The following is a 20,645-nucleotide window of genomic DNA, read 5'->3' on the forward strand; positions in this document are numbered from 1 at the left end:
ACAAAATCCACAGGACATAAGATGGGTCAAAAATGGCATTTTCATCAACTGGGAGCTTTTAGTATTCCACTTAAACAGTGCGCTTAGTGAATCCAGGGAAAAGCCAGTCACTACTGATGCCTAGAAGGCGAAGCTTTTGTAAAACTGTGCTGAAAACTGCACTGAGTCACTATGTGAGAAAACTGAAACAGTGCATCCTCCTTATTCGCGGGGAGAGATGCATTGCATATCATTATGCATTCCTGTTTTTGATGTTTTGATGAAGTGTTGCAATTTGGCCTAAAGGGACAGGTACGATTCATCATGCCTAATTGTTCTGGATGTGTAGTTCTGTAAAAGCCAGCTGTCAGACGTATGGGGGTTGGACCTAAAAACACACATGCTAATGACATTAATTTGCAGCTTTTATCTATTTGTCGAGACAGAGGAGGAAATATCAAAACCTTTGGAACAATGTGTGACAAAAGAGGCGACAGCACAAAGACTGATGGCGGGTGGTGAAGTAAGCCTGGAGGGGGAAGCAAGAGCCCATAAAATGAACAGCCGCCTAACTCATAAATAATAGAAACATAAAATGTCATATGAACTTTATTTCAAGAGTGGGTGGTCTAATAAAGATGCAGGTTTAAAGAGGAGTTGAGAAATTCATTGTCATAAGAAGGCCACATGGCTTGCCTTTGGCACAGACAATTATTCAGCACAAGTTGACATTCAGGTCCGAGCTGAAGCACCTTTACAAAACAATACTGTGTTTGACTCCTGAAATTCTCCCTTTCCACCGACTTGAGTCTTTCAATCTCTCAGCTCTATTTCTTCCTCTTCACTTGGAGTCATTCCATCTCCTCTCCCCTCTTTCCACTCTTCCTTGTTCTTTCTGCTTTACAAATTCAGTCGACATGATAAGAGATTGCCACCGCCATGCCAGCCTGGTGCTCATTGATAAAACCATATCTAATCCATCTTAGGCCCCCCCTCTGTCACCAACGCACTCATCTCTGAGACGGTCAACACGCGCAGGATCCATCTCTCTTTTTGAACTGAGCGGCACAGAGTCAGAGTTTATCTTTAAACTTCTGGGAGGAGAAAATGGAGCCGGATGAGTCAGGCGACTTTCACTCTGTCTTCAAATGATGTGCGAGCGTGTGTGTGTGAGCGCGTGTGTTAAATAAGCACCATCTAACAGCAAATGAGAGAACTTTCTTGGGTGGAGGTGAAAATATATGAGGTGAAAAGTGTATTTACTTAAATTACACCAATATCAAATGTGGACTTTTCTTGGATTCCTCAGCAGCGTGGGAAGGAAAGTATCTGAACGCTGCGTATATTTCATAAGGAGAAATATATATGCATGTAAAATTAATCAAATCACTTCTCATGCGGTGTTTACACAACCATCAAATATGATCAGGTACTGCCTGCTTTTACCTTTATAACAAGAAATATATTAACTTAAATACCACTTGGTGTGATAAGGTTACAACGGAGCATTACAAGGGGCTTTGTGGTCAAATAACTATCATGACTTTTCTAATAACCAATGACTAATATAAGGCTTAATATGACACTCTCAGTTAGTCTGTTAACACACTCACTCTGATTTTCAATGCAGCAATTTTTAAAAGTACACATGCATTTACTACATTAGCATGGTCTTCTATCTAAAACTAATCCACTTCAACAAATATTACCCCAGAGGGAAAGTGGGTAATAAGTGCAGTATTTGAGTAAGTTTATGAAGTATGAGATGTTTATGTCACTGAATATTAATGCGATGATGAGCAATTGCCTGTGTGTGTGAATGAATCACATATATGAATCACTGCTGTCACCGTGGTGAATACATTAAAGAGAACAGCTGGGGAAGGAGAGGTTTGATCATTAGATGTATGTGTTTGCATGTGTGTTTAGACACGTGCCTGGTGTGCAGATATGTGTGCGTGAGGGAACGCGGAGGTCAGCTGATTTCTTGCTGTAACTTGGAATATCCCCTTATCAAAAATAGAAAAATCACACACGGGACGGACATTTGCATGTAAATGAACGGGGAGCCATCGCCGGGATGTCACCCATCTTGTCTAATGTCTAACAAATGCATTCACAATCACACTCACACTGACACCCGAGCCCCGGACCTGTCAGCGCAGCTGCTGGGGAGGCAGATGCACCAAGGACTGTTGTCTCACTTACAGCTATGACACAATGGCTATACTGCACGTAGGTGTATGCGAAGCAATCTATTTCTCCCTGTCCTGTAGATTTTTTTCCTGCTAGATGGAAAAAAAACACATCAGACTTGGTTTTTTTGACAGGTAACTCCATGCAATGGCTAAAGCATTTCTAGCAATGATACACACGGGCCACAGGAGGAGTGAAGGTCTGCACCGATCTGAGCCTTGATCCAGCCTGCAATATATGATGCAGGGTTACTTCCAGAAAATAAAATCGAACCCACCAGGACTAGAATACCCAGCTCCAAGTGGAGGGGGGTTGGTATGTGACAAGGACAGGGATAGGGGACTCAGAATAGCCTTGTTCGTGTTAAGGTGGAGCAAAATCATTTCAGCAGCATCATTGGCATGCTGCTGGTGCACATGCTTTGGATTTACACTAGCACTAGTGGAAAAACCCTGAGTCCTTTGTGGTGTGTCTTAAGCACACTTCTTTTTCCCCCTCAGCTAGTTATTTCAGCAATGATTTTTTTTTTTTTTTTAAATCTGTTGTATATGTATGAGGAAGGAGTTGTGCATGCCAGCGTTCAATGGGGCTTTTTATGGAGAACATCATTGGGCAGTAAGCCATACAGTGACAGCTGTCTTGTGAATCATTTGAATAAATTCAGCAACAGAGTTCCAACTTCAGAGGTATAATTCCCCTTACGTCGTGCAGCTCAGCACTGGACAACATTTACAAAATCCAGCCTTACTAAATTAATTGTCGATAATGAATGCACCGTTGTGCAAGTCGCACACTTAATATTATTTTTGCACTCCCCTGACAACATTTTGATCCAATCCAATTTATTTGCATCTCTAATATGACTGGGATGGTTTCTCGTTTCAAATCTCAACTCACTGACACACACAGTACTTGGTTGACTCCTGGTGCCCCACACTGTTGTCCTACTCGTCTAAAGAATGACCTCCCAAAAACAACATGTATAGAAAACTGTGAAAAATGTGATGTGTAACTAGCTTGTTAGTAGTTATCTGACAGGAAATTGTGTCTTATTAAATGTTTGCAAGGCTGTGTTGTTTCTACAAAAACCACAGCTGTAATCTCAGTAAATTATTTTACTGTCTAAAAACACAGATGGCACCTTGTAAATGGCATTATGGAGTGTCAGCCTCAGAAATCACAAGAAAAAAAAAAGATAAAAATGTGAAACACAAAATAATAGATTTGCATGCTGTCTGAGGGAAAAAAAAAATTCAGTACTCACTAGATTCAGGGTCTGAGTTCCCATCTCCCTCGGTGCGGCTGTTAGGTGATGTTTGCTCATAGTACTCCTCCTGGGGGAAGCTGAGGGGAAGAGGCTGGGTGGTGCTGGCCGTGCTGCTAGGTTCCGGGTCTCCCAGTCCGCTGTCACTGCAGCTCTCCTGGGAACCGTCTGGAAGATGGAACGTCACGCGGCGCTGGGTCTGGAGCACACCAACAAACAAGAAATGTACTATTAGAAACTCTGCCCTGTTTAAAATGCCTGAAAAGTGTCAGAAGAATACAACTTAAGAAAAGTACAGCAGCGTAGTGCGGGTGAGAATGCAATAAACCATTAAATGATAAGTCTGAGAGCCAGTTCTGTTGTCCTGCAGGTCACAGCTAAAGACTGAAGTTAATTCTACGGACCAAGAGCTCAAGAGGGGCCAAATACCAAACATACTTCATTTAATTATTGAGCAACATTTCTTCAAGGGCTCTAAAATGTGTTGCTAGTCTCAAACTAAAGACATGTGTCAGTGTTGAAAAGAAGGGTAAGTTCATGCAGAAATGACAAATAAAAGAAAATGTCTAGGTTTAGAAATAACTACTCAGTGGTGACCCATAGGGGGGGGCAGGGTGAGCCATGTTCCCCGATACCACAGCTGGTAATGGAAGAATTTCCATGTGGGAAAAATTCAGGAAGTAAGCAAAACGTTGAAGAAGAGTCTTGCAAGATAAATGTGACACTTTCTAATGTCACAATGGAGGGATGGTGAAAACAACTGGAGGCCAACATGACTGTGTTTAAGGGTACTTTCACACCTGCCCTGTTTGGTTCGGTTAAATCAAACTCAAGTTTGTTTGCCCCCTAAGTGCGGTCTGTTTGGGCAGGTGTGAACACAGCAATCGCACTCGGGTGTGCACCAGAACAACACCGAGACCTTCTTGAAGAGGTGGTCTCAGTCTGGTTACAAATGAACTCTGGTGCGGTTCGTTTGTGGTGAGAACGTGTTCCGACCTGGATCTGAACCAACTGCAGTCACATGACACATTGTTTGGGTTAAACATGAGCATGTTACAGTCCTGGAGGATTATTAATGTGCACCTCCTCCTGTACTGCCTTAATATGCACATTCAGCACATCCAATGCATCAAAACATTGTTTTCTAGTTGGAGCCGCGCCTCGTTTTCAAACTGTATGGTTTGACTAAAATGAACAATGACAGCAATATAGTCCACGATGAGCAGCGCTAAAATCAACCTGCATAGTTGTCCCTCCATTGTGACATTAGAAAGTGTCACATTTATCTTGCAAGTGTACTCTTCTTTAATGTTTTGTTTACTTCCTGGATTTTTCCAGCATGGACATTCTGACCAATCAAGAGCAGCTTTCTGGCACAAGGCATTTTATCTGGTCCGCTTGTAAATGCTGCCGTGAGAACACGAGCCAACTCTAGGCAATTATGCAACTTTGTAAGAAAATTTGTCCCTGATTCGGACCAAGACAACTATAGGTCTGAAAGCACCCTAAGAGACTGTGGTGCACTCACTCATTTTAGGCTAGCGCAAAGGTTGTGGTATGTTGTGACACTATAGACAACTTACGGCATCCACTGGTACCAACCATGAATTGGGCTAAATAACGCTCCAGAGTTAGGCTAAATTTCGGCGAGGGAACAACAAAGGGGTCCCTTGAACTCCTCAAGATATCTGATGAAAATGGGTTCTGTGGGTCCCCACGAGTCTCCCTTAAACTTGAGAAGGCTTGTTCCCAGTAAATGCTTCTTATAATCAATGTACTCCTTCAAATTAAAGCTGTATATTTGTCTTTTTAAGAAAAAGGAAAACCAGCCTATTTTAAGATCAATGAATCGTCTAACACATGTACAGATACATAACACTTTAAAGGAGGACTGTCATGGAGCTCAAAATGCTAACTGTCCTGGTATGAGGCACATCAAATAATCTGTGACATTAACTAAAATAAGAAACCAAAGTATATCAGTATGTGGGCAGCAGTGGCTCATAAGGTAGAGAAGGTTGTCCACGAATCGTAAGGTCAGCAGTTCAATCCCTGGCTCCTCCAGTCCACATGTCAAAGTATCCTTGAGCAAGATACTTAACCCCAAATTGCTCAAATGGCTGTTTCATCGGTGTGTGAGTGTGTAAAAACACTGAGTAGCAGGTGGCACCTTGTACGGTAGCCTTGGCCATGAATGGGTGAATGTGACGCTTTGAGTGATTAGTCCATTTACTAGCTCTCCATATTGGCATAGTTTTCAATATCTTCCTTTTGGTGTGCCACTGCTAGATTTTCAGTGGCCCTATCTGGCCCCTATGACACATTTATGGGGGCTCCACTGTATCCACCTCTGAGATTTCTGCTTCCACTCCAAGTACAAAGAAGATAAATGAGATTTTATGGTGCTCACAGCACTGATAAATGGCATTTAAAAAATCAACAGTGATGTTTCTTTCCTGAAAACAGTACCCACGCTTCTTTTGAGAAAACACAAAGAGAAAAGTTTTGATAGAGACTACTTTTGCAGTAGAGAGTAGCTCCAATACAAATTGTTCACGGTGAGGTCTCTCCAGAGGAACAAGGACATTTCCTCTGGAGAGACCCATTGTTGCTGAATCTTTTAAAATGTAATATTTCAGTGCTTTGAGCATTTATTTTGCCTCCATCGCATCGAGGTGAGGACAGAAATCTTAAAACCGGAGCATAAAACTATCCGCAGGGCTACGTCACAGCAGCTAACTGAGAAATGTGGGTTTTTTCTTTTCTCATGTTGCTGAATTGACCAACCTTGTGAGAAGAATTAGTGAGTCACTGAACTGATGTCACCATCAATTCAAAGTCTGACCCCTAACCTATGTTACTGCTACACTTTCTTTTTTTGTGTTTTCTTATCAAAACACTGATTCATTTATTGGCCACCAGAGAGAGGTATTTAAAATCACATCCTGTCGTGCCAGGGATGCAAAGCACCTAGAGAAAGTATCCTTTATAGGTGTTCTCTCCGCTCCTAAATAGAGTCTTGGCACAGCACCACTGACAAACAAAGATTATTAATATCATCATGAGTGGTGACAACAATGCTCTTTTATGGGTGAATGAGTACTGTGAGACGGCATTTACAAGGGAAATCCTCGCCTAATTGTATCAAGCCTTGTTGTTACACGCCCAGCACTGCATCCATCATCTTTACCTGCTTTTAGTCGGACAATATGCTAAAATTGCATCCTGGGGACTAATTGAAACGATGACCTCATAACCCAAAAATGATTTCTGGCCTGTTGAGTCTGGCGAATTACTTCTCTGATAATAAACCGACTAAAAGATTTATAATTGAGACTTCCCGTCCTGATAATAGATGGGATGTGTATTAACAGGTTGAACTATGTCCTAGTTTTCCCTCTCACCCAGTTTAGACACAAAAGAAGTGGAAAAGTGTGTGGAGGCTGAGACTTTGATTTGTAAAGTCTTGGGGATCACAGGAGTGTGGGCATTTTCTTCTGAAAGGTGCAGGCCTCTTTGATTTCTCTGGTGGTTTACAGAAGTTCATGTTGCGACCTTTCTTTGGAGCTAAAAAAGAAAACACATCCTGTGTGTGTGCAGTGATGTCTGCTAACATGTTAGCAGACATTCCACCGGCAAACAAACCGCACGGCTGCAATCATTCATATTGTGAGGAACAGTGGGTAATCTGTAGATACCACTGATTTCATTTTTTATTTTTGTTTTTTTATATCCTCTCCTTTGAGTTTGACAAAGAACAAAAATGAGGAGTGAGGAGATCAGACTGGGCTTTGAGGTAATAACGGTAAAAATTGTCGCAGTGATATATACTGTAGCTTGAATTCATGTCTTCACATGACTCCCTGAGTAGCATCATACTGCATCACACTGTATAGCAGCATAAAACGCATAAAACATAATTACGCCCTCAGCTTCAGTTATTGCGGGGAATTTTATTCGTCCCATTATTCAAACTGATAAGAGATTTTTTTTTTTTTTTCAAGAGCAAATACAACCGGAGCGCAAATTACTATCTTGATTTTCCTCATCGCTGTAACAACAAAAGCAATATGCACGTCTTGAATTAAAAACATCATTAACACATGCTCCTTTAAGCTCGGGAGGAGGTGATGTCTTCATGCGAACATATTTTTCCTTAGCCACTATAGAGCGTAGATAAAGCACTTATTGTTCTTTGATAAGACTAAATAAGGCTCGGGGAAATAGGAGAGAGGCAGAGTGAAATAAAGTCTGGCACTAATGAAGGACAAACTGCCAAAAACCAAGTGCACAAAAAGCTTCATTTAAAAACTATCAGAGAGGGTTGACTAACCTAAATCCACACAATTAGCACCCTGAAAGCACAACTGAGTGGTTTTAAACGCTGTGATGTTGAAACAGCTAGCTAAATATTCTATTTACTTGATTCATCTAGATCCTGAGGCCACAAATCACTGTGTGTGTGTGTGTGTGTGTGTGTGTGTGTGTGTTTGTGTGAGTATATGGTAGTAAGTAAAAGACTGATAAGAAATAAGGAGAAAAGGAGTGGAAAAAGGGCACGCAGTCAAAGAAACAAACAGAAAAAAAAACAACCTTCAACTGGTGTGAGATAACAACTCAAAAACAAGAGCTTTTTTTGTTGCTGTTTTTATTTAGTAGGAAAATAAGAAAGAAGAGAGTTATCTGCTCGCACGCACCGTACTAATTCCTGAACCGTATACAAATATACGATGCAGGACTCCTTGAAATTAATCTTGTTTTTACTGCATGTGTTGTGACATCGTCTGCTGCCAAGTGATGAGGTATATTTCTAAGGTTCTGCATAGAAAGGAGTGTTTTTTTTCCCTCCCCACTTCTCGTGCGGGTTTTTATTCATTTTCTAAGACAGGGAGGATACGAATACCTTGTTGGCAAAATCATATAGCTCTGTGTGCCATGTTTGCCCACGCTTTCAAGTAGTCCAAATATCTACTTGTTCTCAAACAGCGTTGGCAGCTGTTTCTCAAATTACTGGAGGATGCACGCAAAAAGCAAAGTCCAGGTTCCAGCAAAAGAAAGAGCCCACTTATGGGAGCTTGGCAGCTCTACAAAAAGCATGCTTCCTCTCCACATGACTCTAATTATTGGAAACTTGCTCCAACAATGGCATCCAGAATCTATTAGAACAAACAGCTGTCCGTGACAATTAGGACATAATGATTTTGCATAAGGGAGTGTCTTCATTTTTAGGCTGCTGTTTATTCAAGGCCATTCAAGTTGGTGCCAGATGTTAAGAAAAGCCTAATTTGATTTCACGATGCACTCAATACAAAGTCGTTTAGAGCTGCAATATTAATTACAATTAAATACCATTAATGGGTCTTAAATAAATAAAAGTTTCGCCCGCAGTAGGAGGGACTAATGTGAATGAAACATTAATGTTGAAAGACAAACATGACAAACAAAAACAAACACTCACCGAGGAGTCAAGGTGAGTGTTTTGCTAAGCATTATCACTTATTTAAAGAAGCTGCCAGAAATCCATAAAGCAAAGACAAGCTGTGGTAAGAGATATCAAGAACAAACAAAGCCCGTTCAGCCAGATAAAACACTGCCTTGAGAAGTATGTACACAGAGATAAAATGAACAGGAGAGATGCATGCCAAGTTCTACCATATAACAAGCCAGCCAATCCAAAAACCCTCCCTCTGGTAACCACCCAGACAATAGGCAGATGGGGCTGGATTCACGGGTTACAGGATTAGAAGTCTGTAGATATGAAGGGAGGAGAGACCAAGTGGCTGCAACCTTGTCCTTTGGTCGGCCACAGCTCTTTGAGTTTTATTATTATTATATACTCTTTCCCCGGACTACCACTCTCTAGAAATAGCAAAGAAGTCAGTGCAGCACAGAGAAGGACTTGGCTGACAACCACCTTACTTTGAGTGATAAACAGGGACCACTTAGGAGTGAATCAGGGGAGATGGGCTCTGCCATTTCAGATAAGGATCAGCTTGCGGGCACACCTAGACCTGCATAAATCTGTTCAGAGGAGATGGTGATTTGTCAAGTCGCACATGTGGAAGGAAAAAAAAATAAAATAAAAAAAACAGCAACAGCGAGGTTTTTATCCCCCAAAACGCTGTCCCTATTTTGCTTCATGTCAAGATTCTTCAGCATCCACAAAAAAATCTGTTGGTGATTTGATTTTGTGGGTGTGTCCTTTCTCTTTGTACATGCTGTTCCAGCGCAGCCTATTATGTGTGAGGTGATATGCCACTGTGTGTGAAATGATGACTTAGCGGGAACATGCAAGAAGGAGGTGATTGTAGCAAGTGGGTTGAGAGATAACTGGGTGATTTCTGACAAATCAAATGCTTCTTTTTTTTTTTTTTATCAATTTCATCTGTTACTGAGTCATATGCTACGATGATCTTCTCTGTGCAACATGAACTATGTCAGTGCTAGTTATATTCTCCAGTCCTAGTAAAGCAGGGTCTTACACTGAACTGTAATGTTCTTTTGAGCACTAAAAAACTGTAATGCTTTCTTGTCAGATGATAAAAAATATAATGGCTTAGGAATACAGAAGCAACAGATATCTGTCTGTTGTATTATAAATCCATATCAAATGATATTAGAAACATTAGACTGATAATGTTTTGATGCTCTCACTAAACCAACCTGTTCTCACTCAAAACTTGTCCAACACATCCTCATCCAACGGTTTATATATCTAATGAATATACAAATGAGTGGGTCATGATTCTGGGGGTTATATGTGAATTGTGCTGCATTACTTTTCATAGGTATACTGGTATGCATTACCCTGGAAATCCAGAGTTCTCATGAGAGCACAATTTGAATTTGCTCAGCGAGTCACTCTGGCAATCAGTAATGATGCTGCACCAATCACATGGGTGTATCTGATATAGGCGGGCCAGAGGCGAGCTAAACAGATGACGACAGCGCTGCGACGACGAAGTCTGGAATCAGTCAGTAAACATTGCAAGATGGCTACGGATGAACACCAGTTGTTTGAAATGGCTTTGGCCGCTACAATGAACAAGTTAGACTTGGCTTTTTCTCTAAAAGGGGAACAGAAGACGGCGCTCGAATCTTTCCTTTGCCAGAAGGACGTTTTTGCTTTTTTTGCCGACTGGATATGGCAAGAGTCTAATCAGAGATATTGGATGAAGCGAGATACCCAACTCAGCTCACTTCCTGATTCAGTGATGTCAGCGCCATGCCCCCGTAGGAGACTTGCGGCAGCTCTGAATGTATTGTCGTCAATGAGGAAAATGAACATGATCACAATTTATGGTCAATTCTTTCGCCCTGTAGTCACTTAAGTAAATATTGGGTTCATTTTCCACAAGCCACACATCTTACCAACATTCTGACACTAAAGCTGCATTTTTTATCCGCACAGATCAAGAGAAAGTTAACTTTGTTTGAGCCCTGTCTGTCTCAGAAAACAAGTTCTCGCGAGATCTCGTGATCTTGATAAACAGGCAGTAAAATCACTGTTAGCTTACAAACAGTTATTTACTGCTAGTAATAAATAAAAAAATGCCCAAGCTTTGTGCAACAATAGGCTGCAATAATAGGAAGAATGTATTTTCATTCCACCTCCTTCTCGATCCGCATACACAGACATCCACAGAGCCTCTGTTCAACATGGTGGTGGTGGTGGGGGGGGGGTTGAGGGAGAACAGGCTCTGATTGGAGGGAGAGCTAACCACGCCCACTTAGGAGACAGGAAGAGTAACCGTTTTCTTAACATTGGATAAGCCTACAGACAGTTGGGTATCTCCCTTCATCCAATATCTCTGGTCTAATCTACCAGTTAGCTCCGCTGGTAGCTAAGCTCTGGATACGTCACCCCGTGTATTGTTCTGATTGGTCGTAGTGTTATCCAATTGTGTGCAGTGATATTTTCAAATGCACGCTTGGTGCCGCCCCTCGAGTTGGGCCAGTTGCATTACTCATAGCAAGACCCTAAATCTTTCTAGATTTGGGTGTGGATTGCCAGGCTAGGTATGCATGAGAACAGCCCGACTTATCAAATATTTACACTTGGCCAATATGTGGCAGTGGCAAGGCACCTTCAAGCGTCAGTACAAGATGCATCGAACTGCGTCATTATAAGAAGCTCTGAGCAACTGACACAGTGTAAAGAGCAAGAAACTCCACATAGGATGGGGTAGAGGATGGATGGATGGTAGGGGTGTAAAGATCCCTTGATCGAGATTGATATATCGATTCAATGATCAACGATCTAGTATCATCGATGCAAAGTGAAAACATCGATCTCTATATCATCATCTTTAGGATACGCTTTTATTTTGAAACTGGTGATTTACACCTCTATTGGATGGGTCAAACAAACACAGGACTTTGACCCAGTAGACTGCTGTTACTGACTAAAAGTCAACATTGAGTTATTTATATACCAACATAATGTAGTATATCACGTGACATTAGTAAGAAATGTACATATTTTCACCCATACCATGATCTTTTCTCTTTTTCTAAACCTAACCAAGTACTTTTGTTGCCTGAACCTAAAAGCGATTTAAACCTACACTGGTTAAAGTTTATTTTGAAAAGAGGCTGTATACATGTAACAAGCAGAAACTGTACAAACAGAAGTTTTGAAAAGACACTACTCATGTAAGTAGCAGAAACTGACAGTCCATCTCTGAGCATCCAAAAATGATGCTAGAGGGGTACTCAACCTAGTCAACCTAGTCTCATTTTGAGTCGTCAAAATCTGGTGCTTTGGCAGCGACTTGCGTTGCAGACCCTGACAAAAAAGCTGTCCTTTACCATCAGCATTATATGTGGCTGGTCGCCGTTATAGTTTAACGATGCTTGGCAGTGTCAGGAGGAAACACGGTGGGACAACAATGAAAGTTTAAGGTGGCTAAAATCTAAGTGGGGCAGGTGGGAGGGGTGGTGGATGGGTCCAACAACCACTGAATTTCACACAAGAGTGGGGTGTTAGCGTCCTATAAGATTATATATAGCCAAACCCTGTTCTTTTTTCCTAAACCTAACCACATGCGTTAGTTGTTGGGGGAAAAAAAACATGAATTTGCACTGTTGTTCTGACGTAGTGCTTTTATTTTGAAAGAGACTGTATGTAAACGGTAAATTTCCAGTCAAAACTAAAGCATATTTGGAAAGGAGACAATACATGAAACACGCAGTATTTGACACGGCGTCCCAGAACGTCAACAACAAACGCACCCAGGGTACCTTGCACGTCATATCCATGAACAATGTCCATGAACAATGACTCGTAGGGGCAATGACCAAAGGCTAGGCATTTAATGAGATGGGAGTGAGGATGTGTTGGATTAAACACACGAGCCGTGGTGTGCAGTGATATTCTCTGCCGAAATTGAAAAAGTTTAAACATTATTGTGCAGAGTTCAGGAGGAACTCTGACAGTCCTGTTGTCACTGACCAAACTCTGTGACTGTGTGCAGACATGATCTGCAAGATAAACACAACTGAAACACTGCAAAAGGAAAGAGAGGGTATGCCAGTCAGATGCCGCAACACTATTGGATTTAATGTTAATGGTGTCTAACAATGACTTGTGGAGTGCCCTTGGGCTGAAATGAATATTTCACTTAAACAAGCAACAATACAGACAATTGAAAGTTAAGACATTTTCATGGCACTCTCAGCAAAACTTTACATGACAGCTACCCTCGCTAAAGAGAAAAAAAAAGAATCATTTAAAGGGACGAGAAGAAGCTGTTGTTCTTAATGGAAAAATATAAATCTGAGAACACATTTCTGCTGGTTAAATAAAATAATACATACTTGGAAGAAAAAAAAGAATGCGAGGCAACTTAAAAACCTCAAGCACAACTTTTCAGACACATTCATGCAGTAACAAAGCAATTTCACAGAAAGATATATAAAAAAATTAACAAGTGGAGTCATGAACAAGATGAATAGATCAATCTTCGCTCTTGGATGAAAACGTTTCATCTCTAAAATATTCTTCTTCTTTTTTTTTTTAGATCACAAATGGGTTTTTACAATTGTTTCATAACCCTGATGTCTTAACGTCGAACCCACAGAACCTTTAAACTGAAGTTAAAACATTAAAATCAAACTGTGGTTTTGTGGTTCTCAAATAGCAACAACATGTGAATGTCAGGCACAAAAGACGATGTGGGAGAGACGCAGAGTTATTGTGAGTGTAACTTATGTAACATATAGTGACAGACCTTGCGCTTATGGAAATGCACATGCAAGAAGGAGCAGAGAACAGACTTACATTCACAGAGGTTATCTTGCCAAGTTGACAGGCCTCCTGCAAAGACAGAAGAACAGTCATTTCACATCACTGTCTGACTGTAACTATGGAAATGGATATTTGGAGCCAACAAAAGAAACTGCACTGGGAACTTTCCAGTCTTCTTAAAGTCAGTCAGAGTTCACAATTGACAACCTCATGGATTTTGTGGTTGAAAGTCTTTTTTTAAGCTGGAATTGAGATTTAGGATACATATTGATTTCTCCCTCAGACGCAGAATTTGTACAGCGCATTTCCGTGCTCAGCTGGCACGCCAACAAACTGGGCTGCAGAGTACACACCCTCGCTCCCCAGAAATGTAAAGAATAGGGCAAACCTGACATTCTGACAACACAAGCCATACAACTGACACTTTGATAAAGATGTTTTCTCTGCATGTCAGGGAGGAAAGTGAACAGAATATCAAATGGAGCATCAAAAATTAACAATAAACAGCGACAAGCTTCTAAATTGGGAACAAAAGACACCCGCAAGCCTGCAAAATAGCATCCTCTCTCTGGGGACTGAGATAACTCACAGAGAGATAAGAGTATTTAATTTTTAATCACCAATTTTGTTTTCTTTGTACTGTGTATAATAATCTGAGTACATGACTTGATTTGCAAAGAAAATAGAAGAAATCTGGCAGTGAGGAGCCACTTAGACAGGGGAGAAGCGGAGAGGACCGCTGGGGTGGAACGGTAAAACAATGAACAGGAAACAAGTTCATGTCAACAGATTATCCCGCCATAATTGTTCACCGAGGGATGCTGCTACTGACTGAGCGATAGAGCAGCGCACCCAAAGCTATTCATCAAAAACAAAACGGAGCTTCATGGTGGACAACAAAACTAAATTAAAAAGTAAAGGTCTCTAAACTTCTGACAAGTAGACTGCCTGCCACAGTCAAATAAACACTATTGTGGGGTGTTTATAAAGTTTGTGTGGAGAGGAGCATGTTTAAGCCATTTAAACAGATAATCATCACACTGCCATGAAGCGCAGAAAAACAGAAGCATGCATGCTGTATGTTGTCGACTACATGCTTTCTGTGAATAATATCAACAGTACATCACCAACAGTTTGTCTCATCTTTAACAGTTTAAATATTACATTTTTTAAATATATCTTTTGTAACAGGGGAGTTATCATTTTTAGCATTTATAGCCATTGTGGCACAGCTCTGCTCAATGCCAACATCTTAATTTTTCATAAAGAATTAGTTTCGGGACTGGTTTTAACTTATACACCAATAACTTCATGTCATGTCCAACCTCAAACATGTTGGTGGAGACCAAAACAGATCAAACATTACAATAAACATTAGACTTAGGGTGCTTTCAGACCTAGAGTTGTCTTGCTTTGGTCTAAATCAGGGATTGTAAGCATCTAAGGAAGAGCCGACGTGGCTCGAAACGTCATGCTTTAAATAAATTACACTTGACTGGAGCTATTTTGGTGTGCGGACTTTACTTGTTTTTACATCTAAATCAGGGACTATCCATTCATTCATCCATTTTCCATCCACTTATCCTCTCGTCGGTCGGCAGACTATCGCAGGGCTGACACATAGAGACAGACAACCATTCACACTCACATTCACACCTACGGACAGTTTAGAGTCACCAATTAACCTGCATGTCTTTGGACTGTGGGAGGAAGCTGGAGTAACCGGAGAAAACCCACGCTGACACAGGGAGAACATGCAAACTCCACACAGAAGGGCTCCTACACCCGGCATCGATCCAGGAACCCTCTTGCTGTGAGGCAACAGTGCAAACCACCACACCACCGTGCCGAAATCAGGGACTAATTTTCTTACAAAGTTGCATAATTGCCCAGAGTTGGTTCGTGTTCTCACTGCAGCATTTACAAGCGGACCTAATCAAATGCTTTGCCAAAGAAAACTGCTCTTGATTGGTCAGAATTTCCATGTGGGAAAAATCCAGGGAGAAAACAAAACGTTTACTTCCTGGATTCCTTCCTACGTCACGTAAAGCCAAACCCTGTTCTTTTTTTCCTAGTGCTGCACTGTTCTGACGTAATGCTTTTATTTTGAAAGAGACTGCATGTAAATGTTAAATGTCCCGTGAAAATGGAGATGTATTTTGAAAGGAGACACTGCATGCAACAGGCAGAACTTGTCACAGTGTCCCAGAATGGCAGCAACCAACACACCCAGGGTACCTTTCACATTGTGTGTGGATGTGGAAGGTCCATGACCAAATGTTAATATGTGACAAGGCCAGAGCGAGAATGTGTCTTGATAGATCTTATAACCTTGTCAAAAGCTGTTAAGTATAATTCATACTGTACCCATCACTACACCAGACTGACATTAACCCTTACATATTAAATGATAAGGACAAGGAATGCAAACTGTTTCGATTTAAATTTTTAAATAAATGTTATTTTATCTAAAAAAAAATAAAAATGTTTTCTTTCTCTTCTTTTCTGCATATTTGAGCACACCGACCTTTGTCAGGTCTGTTTGAGGAGTTACTCATTTGCATCCACTGACTGGTCATTTAAAGCAGGATTTTTTTTACTTGAGGCTGCCATCAAGCAGTTGTTTCTTCTCCAAGTAATGTTTTATTCAGCATCTCGTAACACATACTTCAAGTTAGGGACCTTGCCAGCCAATTAAATATATGATAATGTACACAAGGGATCGGAGAAGGTGACCTGTGCTTGTCTCTTACTTAGATGACATTCAAAATAGTAGTTGTACATCCGACTGCTGGAGACCATAAATGTAAGAGTCCCCACCCCCCTCAGTATAGATTGGTCAGTGACCCTCTCTCTGTATGTACGCCTCTCAAACTAGCGGTTTCAAAGCACCCGCATGCAAGCCTGGGAGAAAGAGAGTTATGCTTAAGATAAGTGCATTTGTTGGTGAACCACATCAAAGTACAGAGGGATGTCTTAGCGAGCAAAGGCAGTGGAGCTCGAACCGAGCCTTTGATCACCCCAGGCACTCTGATCATTAAAATATTGGATAAATAATTGATTAAAAACACCAGACCTTATTGTGCTCTGTTTCTGTATCCAAATGAATCCCAATTTTGAGACACAGTGGCTGCACAATGAATACATTTAAGTAGGTAGGAGTGAAGAGGCTATAGCATATACTATAGCATTGTACGGCACGCTGTCACACAATGGACGCAAAAAAATATTTGATATTGTACATTCTGACTACAGTGCAGTCTTTGAGTTCTCTGACACTGAGTTACAGTAGACAGGCTGAAGTGCTGAAATAACCCGTCTTCTCACGTCTGAGCTGTGGCATGGCAGGTTGGTATAGAGGCAGAAGGACAGGGTTATAATCAAAAGGCACAGACGGAAGGTGGGTAAGAGTGCATTCCAGCTGTGCGTAGGTGACTGGAGGGTAGCTGATATTACATCTACGGTGGAAGCCTGCAGTGTGCGAGAGAAAGACAATGAGCCCACTGTGTGCATACCGGGGATATTAAAAAGAGAATTTTCCATCAGCTTTTGTACATACACTAGTAAATCTCCCTCAGTACATTTATGTTTACATTTAGAGTATGAAAATGAATCTAAAGTAATCACGATTTCAAACTCAGAACACCGAGCCACATGTTTCTTTATTTATTACTGCACATGCCTCCAAGCATTAAAGCCAAGCACTATATTTTGCAAAGTTATCGGGGTGCCAACATAAGCACAGCTGGTTGTTAGTAATTTTACCGGTTGTCTTGTGTGTCATTTTAGTCATTTTAGAGGCTGACCTTACACCCAATTTAATGTAAAGGAATACTTCTCCCCCCCAGATGATCATTTGTATGTCAATTTCTCACCCTGTGTAATGCTGAATCGGGAATATTCCAGTATTAACAGCACAGACTCTAAGCCCCGCCCCTTTGTGATGGTCCAACAAGCTGTCACAGTAAGCATGGAGCCCACACAGTAACTAACTGCACTCCCTGAAGAAATATTATCATAGTTTTGTAAAAATGAAAGAGTGATTCCAGAGAGAAGCAGACAGAGGGGTCTACAGTCTGTGTTTGAAGTATATATCCAGGATGTCAAACTGACTCAGCAGCAACAACAGGTTCAAAAGACAAAGATAGTTAGAAGCTAAAGCCGAACTATAGGCCACAGATCACAGTGTAAAAGTGAACCACCACATCACTGCTGATCACCACACAAGACAATGAATATAAAGGGACACTTCACTTTGCTCATATTGAACCAGCTGTGTGGCATCGCAGTGTGTGCAGATGAACAGTGTTTGGCTTCATCTGCGCACACTGCGATGACACACAGCTGGTTGAATATCAGCAAAGTTCCCCTGCTTCCCTTCACTGGTTCCTGTACAGCAGGGTTGCTCATTGTTCACTGTTATAATCATTAAAAAGCAAAAGCAGCATGTGTATACATTCAGTAGGCTATATCTTCAGTAGCTAGCTAGCTAACCCTACACTTTTCAGGGCTGATTCTGGTTTTGGAACAGGGAACAAACGTATATCTTTTTCCAACCTCTCCAGGTAACGAGTATCATTAATACACGACGTGCCCCAGGCACAACATTTAGCTCCAAATCCACAAAACCACCCTGAAAATGAAGGAAATCTGAAACGATTACATTTAAGCCAATGGAGCACAGCTGTGTTGTTGTTGGATTTTTTTTTTCACCCTGAATTCAACGCAACACAGGGTGAGTGAAAGACCTGTTTCAATATCAATACCAGTATTGTTAATGCCTCAAATACTGCTTAAAATGCTGGATTGGTTATCGGCAAGTACAAAAGTTTATGCACCCATTCAATACGTAATTTATTAAAAAGTAGTTTCACATCCGGAAAAAACAATAGTTTTCCCAGAAATCAATTCTTTGTCGCTCTGAAGCAGTAACCTACACAGCAAGTTGCACTGTGCAGCAATTGGCAGCTACTGTTTTCGAGCGACAAAGATATTCTGGTAAATGGTGTAACATTAGCAACGTGTTCATGTTTTACAAGCTATGCCTTACGACACTGATAGTTTGGCGGGTTCCAGATAAGTTCAAAAATAGCCGCCCACAGACGTCATAACAGGAGATATTATCAACTCGCTGTCTTTGGTTTAATTGTACTCACTGTTTGGGTGCTTTGGTTGGTTTAAGAGTTGATTAATTTACACGATTTATGGAGAGTTGCAGGATGACGCTATCAACTGATTGTCTTGACTGTCGTGTTAAAACAAAAAATCCCCAAACAAACATTCTCCAAGTAAATAGGCCCTTACAAAAACAAAGTTCAAATCAATAGAGTATTAAACGACTTCATCAAACAATAAAACTTAGTTTAACCAAATAAAAAGGTTAAAGACTGCAACCCTGTAGCGTCTTCCACGCCACAAGCACACACGCCCTTTATTTAAGGTTCCCAAAATGCCAGGACAGGTGGCCCATTAAAGTGACTCAAAAAATAATGGGAAACTAGAACTTGCCGGAAATTACTCTAACAGATAGTGATCATTTATAACACAATGGTATCGGTAATAGATCGGTATCAGTTGATATGCAAGGTAAGATTTTGGAATCGGTAACAGGAAAGAAAAATTGGTATTGGACCATCTCCAGTGAGTAACTGATATTTAAATGGTAATTTGGGATAAGAAGTATTCCTTCAACAAAATTCCTGAACACCAAAGCTAGCTCTTTACAAGCAATACTGAAATGGCAACAGCCAACATGGCAAACCTATCTACTGTAAGTGAGATGATTCTTGGAGAGGTGCCTGAGCGCATGTCGAGTTCATGGCGTGATGCTCTTATTTCATCTCTGAATTCAAGCACAATTTAAAAAACAAAGAACCACAGTTGGCAGTCACTACTGTACGTAAAAGTAATGTAACTTATTTGCACTCAAACAAAAATAGCCGGAGGTGCTGGATCCAGACACGGGCATCTTTAAACACAATAATTACATTTGGATTTCCATCTTGTTATTCCAATTTCTTTGATGGGATTTTCTCGACGAGAGAATACTAAGGAATAACAATTAACTTCATATTCCTTGTTCTCAATTTCAGCAATTACTACTGCGAGTGTCAAAGTGATCACTTGGCTTTTACAAGGGCGTTTTCCATTATAGTCTAATAACACAGGGAATGAAACCCAGCGTTAAAACATTTTTATATGTCCGTACTAAATTGGCTGACCTCTTCGATCCGTAAGGAATGGGACAGCACCACAGTGCAAGGCTTGGCTGAGTTATTTCCATTAGTGGCAAGTTCAAAGTTAAAAAAAAAAAAAAAGGTGCCTCAAGACACCTCGCCGCAGTTTGTGAAAATAATTTTAAAGAGTGTATGATGTGATAACTTCAAGCTACACTGAAAGCCTTAAAACCCCTCGTCCCTGGGGTCCCCATGCTCCTAATAGTTTAACACTAATGAGATCTGCTGCTCCCGTCTCTACAGCCTCCCACATTACAGTATACCTTGTAGTGTAAATACCTTTGAAGGTGGGGAGAAGCAGAAAAGACAGGAAGCAATGCTAGCTAGCCGCAGTCTTTCTGAGCTGCCAGAGCTGGCCCTTGCATATTCCCCATTTGTTTTGACTCTGACTCAGGGGTTCATTGGTGAGGCTCACTACAGTGTGCTGCTGTTCAATTCAGCTAGTCTCCCTGCATGAAGCCTGTGAAAATAATGGTCAAGCAGGACTTGTCAGGGCTGTTCGCTATACCAGAAATGTCAGGGCTGGTGGCGCAGTCAACGACTTAAGCAGTCCAGAGAGGGTGGGAGAAAAGCATGTGGCCTGCCATCAAGTGGCTATCCCCACGGATGAGATGGATGTGGCTGAATTCATCAATAGAAGGAAAAATGACAGCTTTGTCAGGTGGCCGTGTCACAGTCGCACACACGCGGACATATGCACGCATAATACAAATATTCACAG

General features: G+C 41.1%; 1 protein-coding gene across 2 annotated transcripts in view; it reads right to left on the bottom strand.

The window, feature by feature from the left end:
* Positions 1-20,645, bottom strand: part of pcdh11 (protocadherin 11) — a 165,794-nt gene that overhangs the window by 51,749 nt on the left and 93,400 nt on the right. For both annotated transcript variants that reach the window (XM_033632999.2, XM_033633000.2), the window contains 2 exons: positions 13,722-13,757; positions 3,440-3,638 (listed from right to left, as the gene is read on the bottom strand). In XM_033632999.2, coding sequence (XP_033488890.2) covers positions 3,440-3,638; positions 13,722-13,757 — 235 coding nt within the window. The remainder of the gene's footprint in view (positions 1-3,439; positions 3,639-13,721; positions 13,758-20,645) is intronic.

Source organism: Epinephelus lanceolatus, chromosome 7, assembly GCF_041903045.1.
Source record: "Epinephelus lanceolatus isolate andai-2023 chromosome 7, ASM4190304v1, whole genome shotgun sequence".
In the NCBI taxonomy this organism is placed as follows: Eukaryota; Metazoa; Chordata; class Actinopteri; order Perciformes; family Serranidae; genus Epinephelus; species Epinephelus lanceolatus.